At 41.9% G+C, this 17,634-nt stretch overlaps 1 protein-coding gene across 4 annotated transcripts in view; it reads left to right on the top strand.

The window, feature by feature from the left end:
* SAMD8 (sterile alpha motif domain containing 8) overlaps nucleotides 1-14,900 on the top strand; it is a 38,226-nt gene extending 23,326 nt beyond the window's left edge. For 3 of the 4 annotated variants that reach the window (XM_083440522.1, XM_083440525.1, XM_083440524.1), the window contains 5 exons: nucleotides 706-1,292; nucleotides 6,033-6,128; nucleotides 6,935-7,052; nucleotides 9,045-9,195; nucleotides 10,285-14,900. In XM_083440522.1, the coding sequence (XP_083296648.1) occupies nucleotides 706-1,292; nucleotides 6,033-6,128; nucleotides 6,935-7,052; nucleotides 9,045-9,195; nucleotides 10,285-10,589 (1,257 nt within the window). In that variant the 3' untranslated portion in view covers nucleotides 10,590-14,900. The remainder of the gene's footprint in view (nucleotides 1-705; nucleotides 1,293-6,032; nucleotides 6,129-6,934; nucleotides 7,053-9,044; nucleotides 9,196-10,284) is intronic. The other variant, XM_083440523.1, reaches the window with a different exon arrangement.
* Nucleotides 14,901-17,634: the final 2,734 nt, after the last annotated feature.

Below are 17,634 nucleotides of genomic sequence, written 5' to 3'. Positions count from 1 at the left end.
GACTAATTGGCCGGGAAAGTTCCTTTCAAGTGGGGGTCAGGGGAGTACAGTTCTTCCACGTCATCAGTATGCCACCCATTGTTTAAGAAAGGTGTGGGTGGCTGGACAGGCCAGAAAAAATGCTTTTGTAGGCGAATAAATTGATTTGGAATACAGTTTGTCCTTCCTAAGCAGACAGTCTCGTCACCAGTTGGGAAGCACTAGGTCTCTGGGCTGTAAAAATTAAATCTGATAAGGGTATTCAGGCGCTGCTGAATACAATGTACAGTGGTGCCCCGCAAGACGAATGCCTCGCAAGACGGAAAACCCGCTAGACGAAAGGGTTTTCCGTTTTGGAGGTGCTTTGCAGGACGAATTTGCTATGGGCTTGCTTCGCAAGACGAAAATGTCTTGCGATTCCTGGGGTTTTTTTCCCGCTCCTCACCCCCTTTTTCTAAGGCACTAAGCTGCTAATAGCCTTTTAGCAGCTAATCCGCTAAGCCGCTAATAGCCGCTAAACCGCTAATAGCGCTAATCCGCTAATGGGCTTGCTTTGCAAGACGAAAAAACCGCTAGACGAAGAGACTCACGGAACAGATTCTTTTCGTCTTGCGAGGCACCACTGTACATTTTAAAGCTACTGTATATCCCAGAACATTGAGAACTTGGTGCTATAATGATGTGGGCACTGTCTTCTCGGTCTTTAAAACATTTGATTTTTGGCAGGTAGAGAAGATGGAAGGCAACAGCCAGCTTTGCATTCAGCGTTGGTCTACCAGGCATGTAGCCAAATGGCTGAAGGAAGAAGGCTTCTGTGAGTATGTGGACATTTTGTGTGACAAGCACAGATTAGATGGAATTACATTACTGACGCTGACTGAATACGACTTGAGGTCTCCTCCTCTGGAAATCAAGGTTCTAGGTGATATCAAACGGCTCATGTTGTCAATTCGCAAGCTACAGAAGCACCACATTGAAGTTTTGGAAGAGCTTGGTTATAATAGTGATAGTCCCATTGGTTCCCTGTCGCCTGTGATTGGCTCCCATCAAGGAACAGACTGGTTTTGCAATGGCGAGGTTCAACGGGATTGTGATGACTGTGAGCCTGTTGCCGATTTGAACGCTGATCAGTATGCAAATGGCAAAAACAAACATCCTACGCGAAGACTGAACCCAGAGTATTGGAAGACAGCTTTGAGTTGTATATATGTTTTTATTGTGTTTGGCTTCACATCATTTGTCATGGTTATCGTGCACGAGAGAGTTCCTGACATGCAGACATACCCACCACTACCAGACATATTCCTAGACAGGTAAGTGCCTTAATCTGCTTAGGAAAAAGTGCTAAAAATCAGAATTGCTAAACTGTTGAGGCCAAACTAGGTGTTTTGCAGAATTTCGTGTTGCTTCTCCCATTCTTATTTTTTTAAAATATATTTTTATTTCACAAAATAAGAATTTATAAAATTATTCCCCTAGTCCCCCCCCCCCATTTTTTCATGAAAGTATGTGCTGTAAGCACCTTTACCGACAACCCCCACCACCTTTGGGGAATTCATTGACCAGCTCTTACCCACTTTTTTGTGAAAATACCTCAAGGTCTACGCAAATCCATGAAATATGGGAAATGGCTAGATCACAACATCTGCACTGCTTTTCCTCTCCCTGGATTCAGAGGCTCATAGTGGACTTGTCCCCAGTTCTTTGAGCATGCAGTGGCTAGCCATGATGCATGACTTAACTGTCTGTGGCCTGATTTGCACGTCATGATAAGCCACAGTTCGTCTTAAAAGAATGGTTTAATTGCCGTATTTTTCGCCCTATAGGACGCACCGTCCCATAAGGCGCACCTAGTTTTTTGGGGGGGAAATAAAGGGGGAAAATTATTTCCCCCCCAGGCGCGGGGTTGGGGCGGGGGAAGCCCGAGCTTCCCAAACAGGCAGCTCTCTGCAAGCCGTGGGAGCCCAGCGCTGGCTCCCGCTTCTTGCTGAGAGGTCCGCGAAGCCTGGACGTGCTGAGCTCAGCGCGCGCAGGCTTCAGCATGCAGGCAACTCTCCGCAAGCAGCGGGAGCCCAGCGCTGGGCTCCCGCTGCTTGCGGAGAGGTGCACGAAGCCTGCATTTGCCCCATAGGACGCACACACATTTCCCCTTCATTTTTGGAGGGGGAAAAGTGCGTCCTATAGGGCAAAAAATACGGTAAATGAGAACATGCCTTGGCCTTGCACCCACAACACCCTCCAGACTCAGACCCAGTCACTGAAGCTGTACTATGGTTTATTGTTTCACCTGAACCCATAGCATGGTTTGTTTGTTTCAGAGAAGCCATGAAAGGTAAGCAAAAAATAAACCAAAGTTTGCCCTTTCTTTATTTCTGTCTTATCATGCGTGGCTTGTCTGAAACAAACCACCGTCCATTTTAAGATTACACCGCAGGAAGAAGAAAGTGGAGTTTTCCAAAACAATTTTATAAATGCCTCCAAAACACTGAGCCAGCAGTGATCTCAAGAGCTGCTGGGAAATCTTATGCATTTTCCTGCTGGGAGGGAAGAATGCAATCTGTCAGCAACAGCCCTTGGTCCTCTTAACTGGTGGCTGGGGTGAAATTGTCCTTTCTGTAGACACGGCGCATTATTATTGACTTTCGGTCAAGAAATGTAACATTTACAAAATTTGATACTAAATGCAGGCATTATTTGTTTTAAGAACTGCTTTTTTAAAAAATCCCTGCAGGGAGCAAAAAGAGAAACTATTGAATACTAGATATTGTTTTATAATAGAATTACTGTCATCAGGGCACTAAGGAAGGATTCAGAGTAGAGACAGTAATCAGGAAAACAAGGTCAGAAGATTACAATAGTCGTCTCAGTGACTGGCCTTTGTTATTACCCTTTTAGCAGCAAAGGCATGTGACTGCAGAATAGCTTCGACTGAAGCAATTGCATATTGTTGTGGTGTTAGAGTGCACATATTCTGCCTCCAAGAAGTATGGGTTGTGGGCAGTGATGGCAAAAGCACTTGAAAACAAGGCTAGAAGGTTAATACATAGACTTCATGGGCCAGCAAAAAAGCCTAAACTTTCCCATGATTATTACCATTTGCTGAATAGTAGATGGGATAACAAGAGGGCAAGTGGCTGAATAGAAGAGGAGCTATTATTGCAGATTAGGTCATCAGTAGCTCAGATTTTAGCTGCTTGGCTCTCATTCCTTTGCAATGTTCCTTTTTATGATTAGAGGATGTTTTGAGTGATACATTGGTATCTGTTCCATTCTGTGCTTTTTAAAAACAATCTTTACGGAAAGAGCATTTTGAAATGTTTACGGCTGTTTACCGGCAGTGTTTGAAAAATTAAGTGTTCTTTTACAGCCCACAGTCACCACATTGCTTGGGTTTTATCTTAAAGCTTTTCTAGAATGCACAGTCCCTATCTGGGTGTTGTCTTAAAAAAACCTTTTTGTTGTCAATTTACCAGTATTGAAAGGCTGTAGATTTTATCTAGGTAAGTAGTTGGCACCTGCTCTCCCTAAGTCCTATGTGGCTGAAGGACAATAAGCTGCACTCTTTATTTGATTTCAGCCTGCTCGCAGAAGCCAGAAAGCTTGAGAGGAGGGAACTGGGAGAAGTGGGGGGAGCACCCCACTGCCGAAAAGGTTGAGTGAGCCCCCTCCCCACTTTGTGTCACGCACTCTGGTGACCTCCAGACTAAGCTGCCATAACGCATTACATGTGGGGCTGCCTTTGAAGGCTGATTGGAAACTGCTAATTGGAATTGGCTGCTTAAAGTGGAACAATGGTGCTTCACTGGCTCCCGTTCTGTTTCTGCACACAATTCAGAGGGCTCGTGCTTATCTTTGAAATGGCTTGGGATCTGGATATTTGAAGGGTTACTTGTTTCTGTGTGTGTCTGCCCATGCAAATGTAAAGTTCGGCTGCTCTTGTCTGGATGCCCAAGCTGTGGGTGGTAAGGAGGTGGGATCGGAGGGCAGAGCCTCCTCGGTTTTGGCATCCCATTTGTGGAGTGTTCTCCCTGGGAGCTCTGCCTGGTGCTATTTATCTCCTTTTGATACCAGGCAAAGAATTCCTTGTCTTCAGAACTTGATTGTAGTTTTGTGCTGCCGGTGACTTTCTGTTCTTAGTGGTCCTGTTAGTTGGACCCAGTGATGTTCTGTTTCATAAATATATTCATAAAAATGAACGAATGTCAATGACAAATACAATATTGAACAAGCTTAGCTGTTTTAAAGCTTAGCTTTTTTCACTTTCTAGGGCATCAAGGGATCACTTTCTAGGGCATCAAAAATTTTCTGGTACAGTGGTACCTCAGGTTACATACGCTTCAGGTTACATATGCTTCAGGTTACAGACTCCGCTAACCCAGAAATAGTGCTTCAGGTTAAGAACTTTGCCTCAGGATGAGAATGGAAATCGTGCTCCAGCGGCGCGGCGGCAGCAGGAGGCCCCATTAGCTAAAGTGGTGCTTCAGGTTAAGAACAGTTTCAGGTTAAGAACGGACCTCCGGAATGAATTAAGTACTTAACCCGAGGTACCAGTGTATGAATGGAACATTTTCCAATGTAAATTACCTTGTTCACATCAGCATAATATTAATCCCCCCTGGAAAATCCACATTACTGTTCAGCTCTTTTTAGGTACTTGTCCTCTTGATTTTCTTATTTGTTGAATGCATTCTTAGCCTCCCTGCAAGTATGTGCATTGAAGGGAAGGTTATCAATTTGTAAAATAAGAGGATGATTGAGTGGTAGAATGAGCTGGTGATGGTATAGCATTGAACTGCTGTTAAATGAAGAAACAGGCATGAAATACATTCATTAAATGGTAGACAAAATGTGAAGGACAAGAAGGGAGCGTGTAGAGAAGTAAATGTGCAGAAGAAATGGGCCATAATAGTAAAAGGAAAATGTATATAGTGGTACCTCGGGTTAAGTACTTAATTTGTTCCGGAGGTCTGTTCTTAACCTGAAACTGTGGTTCTTAACCTGAAGCACCACTTTAGCTAATGGGGCCTCCTGCTGCCGCCGCGCCGCCAGAGCACGATTTCTGTTCTCATCCTGAAGCAAAGTCCTTAACCTGAAGCACTATTTCTGGGTTAGCAGAGTCTGTAACCTGAAGCGTATGTAACCTGAGGTACCACTGTACTCAGCTTAGAGAAGAAAAGATCCTGCAGGAAAGCACTGAAGTTCAGAAAAGACAGCTGATTTGATTGTGTGATAAAGCATCTTTAGCCCCAGCAAACAGTATTCAGCTATAACTCTGGAAAACATAGATTTGAGGAGCAGGCAAGCTTAGGTAGATGCTCCATTAAAATGTATGAAGATTTTGATTTTGTAATTTGGCAAAAGAGTATTGAATCGAATTACCTGGCATTTACTGCTTCTCTCCTGTTGAAGAGAGTGATTATTCTTAGGATGCAGACATGGAAATTGGAACTGTCAGATATTACTTGCAGACTCTTGCTCTTTTTGTAGATACATGGTGTGAATTTATGGTGTCAGGCGAGGTTTCTCCCTCCCTTTCTTCCCCTTCCCCAGCACTGCGGAGGCCGGCTGTCTCCTCCCTTCTTGGGTAGGATAGAACAAGGGTGCCTTTGCACTTTTAAGATTACTAGAACAAGCCTCTGCTTTGTCTAGTGATCAAATTCCAAAAATCTGTTTGTTTCAACAGAGCCAATTTAACCCATTGATTTTAAGGCTGCAGAAGTTTCAGCAAATGGTTCTGCTGTTTTGCTTCTTGCTGCTTCACTTTCCCCAGTTTTAGAGCAGTAAAGCAAAGCTTAAGAAGGGTAAGATACCAAACTGCAGAAAAACGTGATCCTTCTGGCAAATGCCAAGTTGGTTTGAAACCAATCAGCTATGCTAGAAATTATGCTGAGCGTTGAGGTACATAAACAATAGTTTCCGTTTTAAATCAAATGGGTTTTTTTTGTTTTTTTTGGTAAGGTCCTATTTACCCATCATCTGCATTTATTTTGCCCAGAAATTGCACATGTCAAAGTGGCACATAGCATCTTGATTTTTCTTTCCTCCATTTTTAGTGTTCCTAGGATACCATGGGCTTTTGCCATGACTGAAGTATGTGGTGTGGTTCTCTGCTACATCTGGCTGCTCGTTCTTCTACTTCACAGACACAGGTATAGTTCAGTTGCCTTTATTTTGGAAATTGCAGACAACCTTGTTTGAAGATCTTGTGTGTATCTGTCGTGTGCTGCAGTTCCGGAGAAAAATAGAAAGAGACTTGATTCCTCATTAAGAGGGAATACTAAAGTCCACACCATGCAAACAAGTAGCAGGTTGAATCCATGGGAGCTACTCCACATGTTGAGAGGTTGATGTGCAACAATGGGGACGGTGGTTCCATCACTCCCATAAAACCGCTGAGCAAGTGGTTTGTTGGTATGAGAAAATGGTGCCTGACTTGTGTAGCAAACTGTAGCGCTTTGCTTATTCCCAATGTATTTTGGTAGTGCTTAGCATTGCTGTGCAGAGAGATGGCAGAGTGAGACCCCCCCCCCCAAAAAAAAAAACTGTGTTTGCTAGCACACTGCTCACTCACGTTAAATCACAGCTTGTTTTTAAGTGGAGTGAGAACTTTTCAGTAGCATGAACCAGTACATTTCAATTAAATTTTATGTTTTAAAGCCATGGTTTAATGCAACATGTGAGCCATGTCAAAACAAAAGCTTGATTCCTAAGAAAAGCTAAGGAAGCTTCCCGAAGTAAAGGTTACTGTTTTACCTTCCTCATTGCAGCCACTTGTATCTCTGAAAAATCTCTCTAGAGGGTCATTGCAGGGGAGGGGATTCCTGAGCATGTTTTGGGTGGGTTGCTGAGACAGAGGAAGGATCTGAAAACTTTCCATCCCAGAACTTCCTTAAGTTAACATCTTTGCATCCAAGCCCTCCCTTAAACAACTCAGACTTTTTCTGCTTGTTTCTAGGTCGATCCTTCTGCGACGGTTATGCAGTCTTATGGGGACAGTGTTCTTGTTGCGTTGCATCACAATGTTTGTGACCTCATTATCTGTGCCAGGCCAACATCTGCAGTGTTCTGGAAAGGTAAGCAACCACTTGCCCATCCCAAATTCTGAGATTTACTTCTGCATTGGCCACAGCATTGAGACAGAAGTAAACTTAGGACAAACAAATTAGAAATGCCAAATGGTAGCTATTTGTCCATCTAACCCGATATTGTCCACTGACAGGCAGAGGGTCTTGAGCAAAGGTCTTTCACATTGGCTGCTACGTGACGCCTTTAACTGGAGCTGGCATGGATTGAATGTGGGGCCTCGTGCAGGCAAGACATGTGCTCTACCACCAAACTAGGGTCCCTCCCCAAAATTCAGCCCTGCTATGTTGAAATAGAAGGGGAAGAAATGGAGGCAGTGAGAGATTTTACTTTCTTGGGCTCCATGATCACTGTAGATGGTGACAGCAGCCACGAAATTAAAAGACGCCTGCTTCTTGGGAGAAAAGCAATGATAAACCTAGACAGCACCTTAAAAAGTAGAGACATCACCTTGCCAACAAAGGTCCATATAGTAAAAGCTATGGTTTTCCCAGTAGTGATGCATGGAAGTGAGAGCTGGACCATAAAGAAGGCTGATCGCCAAAGAATTGATGCTTTTGAATTATGGTGCTGGAGGAGACTCTTGAGAGTCCCATGGACTGCAAGAAGATCAAATGCATCCATTCTTAAGGAAATCAGCCCTGAGTGCTCACTGGAAGGACAGATCGTGAAGCTGAGACTCCAATACTTTGGCCACCTCCTGAGAAGACTCCCTGGAAAAGACCCTGATGTTGGGAAAGATGGAGGGCACAAGGAGAATGGGACGACAGAGGATGAGATGGTTGGATAGTGTTCTCGAAGCTACCAGCATGAGTTTGACCAAACTGTGGGAGGCAGTGGAAGACAGAAGTGCCTGGCGTGCTCTGGTCCAGGGGAGCACGAAGAATCGGACACGACTAAATGACTGAACAACAACAACAACATGTTGAAAGCAGGTTGTTGAACTTGCTGCAGTAGCCTGATAAAGTTTCAGAATGTGCCTTTCTCTTTAGCCAATTTAGACAACATGAGTTCTCTGGAATACTCTCAATATTTACATGTTAAGGCAACAAATTCTAGTGCAGCCTCGGCCTGGTACCATCCACATAGTGTTGGACTGTAACTCCTGTCATTCTTGTCAATGGGCCATCCTGGCAGGGGCTTATGGGAGTTGCAGTCCAGAGTATCTTGAAGGCACCAGGTTTGGGAAGTCTGAAATATGTGTGGCATAAGTTGAGTGGGATGACTACATCATAAAGACACAGAGTAAGCTAGATAGCTCATCCTGCCTCCTGGACTAAAGGAAGTAGAGAAATGAACTGATCCCACGCTATCTACTCCAGCCTTGAATCAATTCTGTTTTGTGGTATTCTGCAAAGGTCTCACACAATCATAAATCTCTTCTCAGCCACAAACTCACTCAGTGCTCTTAGCAGGCTAAGGAGAGGGTGAGAGATAATACTGACCCATCCTATAGGGTGTTGCACAGAATACTGAGAGCATGTATATGGAGCACTTTGAACGCTTTAAAATGCTAGGTAAATGCTAAGTCGTTCAATATTGATAAAGCTGTATTTATTTTGAAAAAAGAACAGAGTGTTTGAAAGAGCAAGGTCTTTGAAAGTGCATCCTTTCTGACCTGAGTATATGTTACTCTGAAGATACATTATATATGTGTGTGTTTAGAACATGATGCATTCAGGGGCAAAATGTGAACATGTATTTTTAGGCTGAATATCTCTATGGAAGTCAAAGCTTGGTGCTTTCCTTGTGGGAAGTAGGGAAAATCCTGGAGACTTGATGTTTGGTGTGTATTTTTAAGTGTAGATGTAAATAGACCGAATGTACAAACAAACAAAATGAACTGTGTTTCAGTTACCTATGGAAGCCATTCTATGTGAACTAGGGGCAAATTCAGTGCTGTTCTAAAGTTGGTAGATCGTTTCAAGTATTCTTGATGTATTCCTTATTCATTTATTTGTTTTGCACGCTCCTGTTTCTAGTTGTATGGCAACGTGTGGGCAAAACTTCAGCGAGCCTTTGCAATCTGGAGTGGGTTTGGCATGACACTAACAGGAGTACATACCTGTGGAGACTACATGTTCAGCGGCCATACGGTTGTCCTAACCATGCTCAACTTCTTTGTCACTGAATGTAAGTACAGCGTTGAAATGGCATCATGAATCTAGTATGTCACTCCTTTTTTTGCATCTTGATGTTGTGAAATATTTTCCAACATAGCAGGTGAAGGCTTCAGTGAAGGGAAGACAGGCATTTGTGGGGGACAAAAGCTGCCTAACTGGCAGTGGGCTTTGTGATTGACTGGATTATTATGGCTATGAATGAGAGATCTGTCATTCCTGTTTAGAAAATGAAAGCAAAGCAAATTTCAGTTTCACCAGACTTCATGATCCGTGTACCGATGTAACATTAAAATAATGTTTTATCGTTACGCAGGATGATGGGGATTTTTTACTTACTGCGTTCAGTGCTTAGTTGGTGTCTAGCAAATAAGTAAGCTAGTCAAAGAAAAGACACAAGGCCATATTAGAATCTAAAAGACACCAGGAAAGAGGAGTGGAGGAAGAAAGTGTTGCGGGGGAGATGTTTTAAAGAATGCAAAGTAACAAGAAGGCAAGTTATTAAACGGCCTTTTCAGCTCAGTGAAGGCTAGGGCTGGGCAATAAATTGTCCAAAACCGGTTTGAAATCCATAGTATGATATTGGTTTCATAATTTTTGACCTGTCTATATATTGTGAATCGTGTCTCTCTCTCTCTCTCTCTCTCTCTCTCTCTCTCTCTCTCTCTGTGTGTGTGTGTGTGTTTGTGTTTGCTATGCAAAAATCCCAATGTGGGGGAAACCGGGAAGAAAGCCAATGCCTCTGCATAGCTCCATCCTTATTTCAGACATTGTGATACATCAGTATATCATGATGTTTAGCTGGGGATGTATCACAGTGTTGAAAACCAGATAATTCCCAGCTCTAGTGAGGGCCATGCTGTCCTTCCCTTTATGGAAGGAAGGAGGAAGAACCTCGAAGCAGTCCTTGTTCCTCTGGCTGGTGACTGGCATTGTTCTTCCTTTACCCTCTGCAGCCATGTGGAAGCTGACAATTGCAGAAGACGATAGTTAACCTTCCTGATTGCTCCTAGTTGGCGGTCAGTCCAGGGCACCCCTTTGTCATTTGATAACAAAACCTGATAAATTGTGATTGGCCGAATGTGCTTCTCTCTTTCCCTAGATACGCCAAGAAGCTGGAATTTCTTGCACACACTGTCCTGGGTGCTGAATCTCTTTGGGATTTTCTTCATTTTGGCAGCCCATGAACATTACTCCATAGATGTCTTCATTGCCTTCTACATCACCACGAGACTATTTTTGTACTACCACACGCTGGCGAATACAAGAGCCTATCAGCAGAGTAGGAGAGCCAGGATCTGGTTTCCTATGTTCTCTTTTTTTGAATGCAACGTAAATGGCACCGTTCCAAATGAGTATTGCTGGCCCTTCGCAAAGCCATCAATATTGAAAAGGTTAATTGGCTAAAGAGGACTGGTTTGAATTCACATCTGTGTGAAGTCTTTGCGATTAACTTTCTACAGGAACAGCTGCACAAAAAGGGTATGTTATTCACATGCAGCAAGGCTACAAGGCACCCATCGAAATGCAGCAAAGTTGAGTCACTACTTTTTCTTCGGCATTCTTTAACGTTTGGAGAACTTCGAGCTGTCTTTGGATGAAGGAAAGACATTGGATCTATATAACATCAAGTGCAACCTATTTAACTGTCTCAAACAAAAACTAACACATGTCATACCTTTAAAATAATTGTTTGCCTAATGAGAATAGGGTGCATTTTGGGAGGGGAAATCAGGAGAGGGAAACGCACCCTGACGAAAAAGGGCCCCAAGGCCTTTAGTAAAAGAAATTGTGCCGTGTGGGGCAAAGTTGCTGTCTTGGTACCCAAACGACAACCGTGAACAGAGCTTCATTGACTTGGAGCACATGACTTCATGCTATTGTACCATCCCGAGGTTTTCCTTGTTTACATTTCAGTAAATCGGTGAGAAATAAACACCTTATCTTTTTTGAAATGAGGTTGACTTAGCTTTAGTGCCACAACTCTTCCTTCTGAACACAGTATTAAACACTAACAAAAATCTCTGCATGCTTTTAAAACACTGCTTTTAGAAGAAGAATACCATAAAGTTGGGGTAGTAGCAGGCAGACAATTGAAAAGTGTGGTGTTCTTTTTATTTTGTTTGGGCAAATGACAAGGTTTTGAACAGTGGCTCTGAGAAAGTACATACAAATTATTTTTCTTTGCCCATTACCACAGTTGTCATAAGGCTCCATGTAGCGTTGGCAGATGTTGAAATTTCATTGGTTAGCTGATAAATGTTGGATAGTGTATTCAGTGAATGTTTTCTTCGTATTCTTAGTTCTTGCAAGTTAAACTACCTTAATCGGCTTAACCTTTGTGGTAGATATCACTTTCTTCAGAGAGTGTTCTTATGGTCGTGAAAAGAGCTGGAGCTTAAACTATTAGGAGTCCTGAAAGTGTAGCACTTGGCAGTCATGAACACACAACATTTTTCTGTGAAATATAACTTGGATAAGTTGCTCAGGTTTGCATTTAATCAACCAAGCCATCTTTTGTAAATGCTCAAAAAAGGCCACCTTAGTTTAAAACGGTAATTGTGATTAGCACATGGATTCAAGAATGAGTTTGAAATACATAATTTCAGAGTAGGTGGTTTGTGTTGATGCTGACATTGCTTTTTCAAGTGGCCATGTAAGCTTTTCCAGACTATCGCAGGAATTCATTGGAACATTTCCATGCAATATACTTAAGTGTCTGCAACACAGAAGATCAGCAGCTATCTTGTATGCTGAAAATCTTTTGAATAATTACACTGAATTTTCAGGTATATGATGCAGTGTTGTCATTGGCAACCAGTTATGTCCTTTCCCCAGTGCCTCTTCCTGGTAACCTGGTAAGTGAACCAGACCTACAAAGTATATATTGCTCTTATAGCTGAGAGCTACTACTATGTTAACTCTAAAGAGAGAAGTAAAAGGTGTCAGGTTTATTGCCTTTGTTTAAGACTGCGATAATAGACGGTGTAAACATTCCTTTCTGGTTCTGTGTAAAACACTGCTGCACATGGATTAATACTTATATGCAGAAATGCACAGGCTAATGTGATGAATTAGAAATAAGCGTAGTTAAATTTGCAAATCTGCAAATTAGAAGTAGCTGCAATTATAGAACTGCTGTTGTACAGCTTCTGGCTTTACTTGATCTCGTCACAGTATTACAATATTTATACACTTAAATGACCACTCCAGTATCTTTACGTGCCACTTGAAAAGGGAAAAAAAAAACATTGTCATCTCGGAGCATGCCTTATTATTCACAGACTGCACATTATTGCAGAGTCAGTGATCCAGCTGAATGCATTTTGCAGAAACGTTCCTTTTTGCTTTGGCTTTTAAGGTGCACAGGATATGTTCAGAATTGCTAGTATGCACTGACTGGTGTCTGAAGATCTGGGTAGCAGGTAGTCCAGAAGTATACATAATAAATGCACTATGGTCATCTTTTTGTCACCAATATAGAGGCAGACTCTGAGGTGCTTCTACCAACTGCAGTGGCAAACCGTCCCGTTCTTCCCACCACGCCCCCAGTCTTTGCTGCATGGGGAAAGGGGAATTGTAGCATCCTTTGAAAGCACGTACGGTCGGTTGCTTAAAGCAGCTCTCGAAATGCAACTGGGAACTCACGACAGGGACAGCCTCTCCCTAGGTTTACAGATTCCTTTTGGAAAGGAAAAGGGCACATCTGCAACAGTGTGTTTGAAAAGTTTACAGTTCAGGTCTACATTACATTGCAGGTTGTACAATATTAAACTGTCCAAGGGAAAACAATGGTTTCCATCTGGTTATTGTTAAAAACCGCTGCTTCCTATGGGACTTGACATGCAGCGTCATTCTACGCCTGTTTACTTGGATCAGTGTTCTTCATTCTAACAGAGGTGGTGCGCTTGGGCCATGCCACCTAAGGCTGAGTGAAAGATTGCCCCTTTTTTATTTTTAAACCCACACAGACAACCAGAACGTCAGGAAGGGGAGGCTATTGGAACCCTTTTCACAACCTCCGTTAGAGCAAGGCCTGGGTTCAGTGGAACTTACTTGGAAATATGCTTAGAATTGCAGTCAGTTGTGACCCAGATTAGATAGATTTACTTCATACGATGATTCAGACAAGAGGTGAGCAGAATATTAACCAGAACACCTTGGCTCTTGATGTAGTAAGTAACCCAGTTACTTGAATAGTATTTAGTATGAAATACATTCCTTCCCCCCAAAATAAATCTTCCTAGAAGTCGTTTTGTGGACTACATTTGCACTTCAAAACTAGCCATCCTAGGGATTATTGTACTTAAAATAGTGATATAATACTTGGTATATCTTCCTTGATTTAATTCCACATGTGTTTTCTGTGGGGAGATATGTCACATCAACCCTCCCAAAATGTTCCCATTATGGAGAGTTATGGAATTCTTATCATTTCTGTTTTGAATGTGCTTTTTTTTAAAAAAAAAACAACAACTAGAAAAGCATTTTGCACTTGTCATTTATGTTGGACTACCAAGTGGCACTGGGGTGGGTTTTTTTTGTTTTTGTTTAGTATATTAGTATATGGAATGGTGGTGGTAAAGGAGACAAAATTCAGAGCAAGGCATCTGAAAGATTCCAAGCAATAACCAGAACATCTTATCTATTTACCAAGTGTCAGTGCATAGCAACCAACTTCAAATTGCTTTCCCCGCTCTTTGGTTTGTAGTTTTGTGGTCTATACCAAGTGATGATGTCTACCTGCCTTTGGTACCAAATGATGCCCATCTTGAAATGCTGTGACTTGATACAGACGCTTGATAAGAGGTATCCGTAACACTATAAATTGTAACTCAATGAAGGGTTCCCCCCCTCAAATAAATTTTGGTTTATTTCCCTGATACTTAACTGTGAAATGGATAAACCAGTACTATACTCAAACTTTCCCACCCCCAGTATAGAATTCATTACTCAATCTGTAGTGTGCTAATTTTAAATTTTTATTAGCAGAAATCAGTATATTTATATACCCAGCTATCCTCGCAACTACTTACTGGGAATAACTCAGTCTACAGGAAAGGAAAGCACAAAGTATTAATGCAAAGGAATCCTCTAAGTGTTGACTTATATAACAGTGCCATGCCTAAAGACACTGTGATGAAATTGGGATGTGTAAAATAATAATAATAATGCATTTTTTTTTGTTTAGGGACTGGGGACATCTTTGCATAGTTTTGTTTTGTTGGTGAAGTCCTAAACTGGCAAATCTGAACTTCAGAGTAGATTGCACAGTCTGGAGATGTCCCTAGACATCTTTAAGCCTTTCTGGGTATACCAAGATGACCTAATATCAAGGAATTCATTTCCATTGTAGTGGAGCCTCTGCTTGTCTTCCAAGAGACCCGACATGGCTTGAGATTCCATTTAAAAAGGGTTTAGTTCTACAGTCCTAAATGCACAGTGTAACCAGGGAACGAGGAGAACAAAGGCTGGTTGAACGTTCTTGACTTGGTGCTTGGCACAGACTCATTCCTTCGGATCTCTTTCTTGCCCCAAGAAAACATAGTGTTATTTGAAGGCTTGAATATTCCTACTGCAGAAATGTTTGAAGCACAGATGTGTAAATAAAGGTGGATTTTGCTCAAATTTGAAACCTGATTTAATTTATATTTTGTATTTGTTGTATTAAACTATTGAAACATTAAATAAAATCTAAGGTGAGTTAAAACGTTTAAATGACTGGGTCCTGTGTGTTACACATATTTTAACTCCCCCCCCCCCTTTATATGTAGGTTTAATAGGACAATTTAAGCATTAAATATAAAAGTTATTTTTAAACACAGTACGCCAGAGACAGCTTTTAACTGAAGAGTCGTCTACTGCAGACCAAGCTTGCTACAGACCCTACAGAGTCCAGCTTTTACATTGTAAAATTTTCAGGATATAGACTGGTCATTCATAAACTACATGCCACAAATGAGTGACTTGAGTGATCAGAATTACATTTCTCAAGGCTCCTGTGAGCCAACAGTACTCATATACAGAGCAGGCTGCCCCTCCTTTTTCACTGGGGTTGGGTTAATTCTGCATGTCTACAGCAGTCATTTGGTGATTTCTAATGAAGAGACAAAGCAGGTACACGCAGGAATGTCCAAAAATTTGTGTTGCTACTAATGACTGGACCTTACAGTAAGATGATGAACTAGGACTGCCGAGACTCCCTGAATTTGCATTTCATGGTTTGTAACATTAAAAACAGGTCTCTGCTGAAAAGAAGCCTTCTGTTTTAAAAGTTGTCTTTAGCTTGCACTTCCACTTGAACCCTGGTAGAATCTCAAATTTCAGAACTGCCTATGGCTGGCAGTTTTGAGCTTTTTTCTTTTTTTGCTGTTTGAATTTATTTATACTTTTTATTTTTTTTTATTAAAGATTTTCTTGTTTTATAGAAGTAAGTGTAAAGCCTCATATTTTTTCCATGTAGCATTTTTACAAATCCGTTTCATTTGTTGAGACATTAGGGGGAGAAGAAAAAGAAAAGGAAAAAAAGGGGGGTGGAGGGAAGGAAGATGGGTGGGGGTGGGGTCGGGTGGCGATGTTTCTATTATGCTTAATGTATGTAGGGTTTGGTGTCAGCGTTGCTTGTGCTGTTCACTTGTGCTCCTTTGGTGGTGAGAGAGGTTGGGGTTGGCCTAGGGTGTGGTTGTTTGTTTGTGATTGGCTGTGGTGATCTTTGTTTTCGTGTGTGAGTGGGGTGCGCGGGTGTTTTGTATCAGGTTAGCCATACTGTTTTGCATGCTGTTGGTGGATTATTGTCATTGTCTTGTTGGGCTGTGTATGTGATAAAGGGGAGCCATACTGGGGTAAAGGCGTCTTCTTCTGTTTGTCTCTGTGTCAGTTTCAGTTTAACCTCACCAAAATGCTGGAGAGGGTGCACCTCCACAGGCACATACCTCCACATGTGGTGGGAGTGTCCCAAAATCCAACTATTCTGAACAACAGCCATACGAGAAATATGTAAAATAACTAAGCAAGTATTAGACATCACCCCAGAATTGGCCCTACTAAACATCTTCCGAGACAACAATGCCCATTTACACCACAAAGAACTCATAACCCACCTACTTTCAGCAGCCAGAAACACCATAACCAGACACTGGAGAGACCTGTCAGGAGTAAGCATGGACCAATGGTACCAAATAGTATGGGAAACAGCCCTACGAGAAAAATTTATACATACATTTCACTAATTCTACAATCATTTTCACATTTCAGAACTTGACCTCCTCTTTCTTTCCTTAAATTAGTTTTTAATATCTTCTGCATACCCAAATTAACTTAATATGCTCATTTATTCCTCATCTTTAACTATAAAACCACAGGTTATTACAATAATCCTGCCAATGTTTTCATCTGTTTATAATTCATCTGTAAATATTAAATAAACCGTTTCCATTCTTTTATAACAAAAATTGCCATCTGGATTTCTTATTCTTCCGCTAAGTTTCGCCATTTCTGCATGTTCCTTTAGTGGCAGTTTTGAACTTGTTAACTGGCTAATATACTTGCCAAGCTATATAGATCTTAACGGATATGTCACTCTTTATAAATTGCCAATCTTATAAGTGCACAATAATAAGAAGAAAAACCCTACTAAGAGCATTTTGTCTAAGCCTAATTACAATATTGGCTTAAGGAGTGGAAATCAATACTACTCATTAGATTGAGATTCTCAACGGACGACTGCAGATGGATGAAGCATGTGAAGTGCAACTATTTGATTATTTTAAAGCTCAGTTGTGATGAAATTTGAAAGCCGATTTGTATTTTTGCAGCGGATGTAAACTGCAACACATATTCCAGATGTTCCGGGGGTTTTACATGAAGCATGCCAGAATTCATTTCCTTGTTGTGGAAATTCAAATCGGGTTATTATAACCCTGACTTGGTTTCCTATTGTCTGCTCATGCGCTTATCAGTGCTAAATTGTTGTTTCCTCAAACACAGCGTTAACATACATGTATGGTCTGGGCTCTGGATTCGACCCCTGATTCTCCACTATTACAGTAAGGGCTGCTGCTTAGTCTACAGTCCCATACATAACCGTTCCTGGAAGCAAGTCTCATTGAACTGTTGGACTTGCTGCTGATCCCTTTTTATGCAATTACCGTACTTTTCTGTGTATAAAACTAGTTTTTTCTTCTTTAAGAATTATGCTAAAAAGTGGGAGGTGTCGTCTTACACATGGGTAGTGCATAGGGTGGACGTTCGATTGGTTGCTTCCGCGGCTGTCGGCAGCTATTGGGCGTCTTATTGGTTGCCGCGTCAAGGGCTGGTGTGGATTGGCTAAGGCTGAGGCAATTGGCAGGCGATTGGCAGCTTCTGCCGGCGAGGGGACAGACGAGAGGCGGGTTTTGTGCCGCGTACTGGTGAGCGATTTTCGGTAATACCCCCTAAAAAAGGCTCAACAACC

Source organism: Podarcis tiliguerta (genome assembly GCF_965153285.1).
Source record: "Podarcis tiliguerta genome assembly, chromosome: 5".
Classification (NCBI taxonomy): Eukaryota; Metazoa; Chordata; class Lepidosauria; order Squamata; family Lacertidae; genus Podarcis; species Podarcis tiliguerta.
This window is presented reverse-complemented; position numbering and strand designations above follow the sequence as displayed.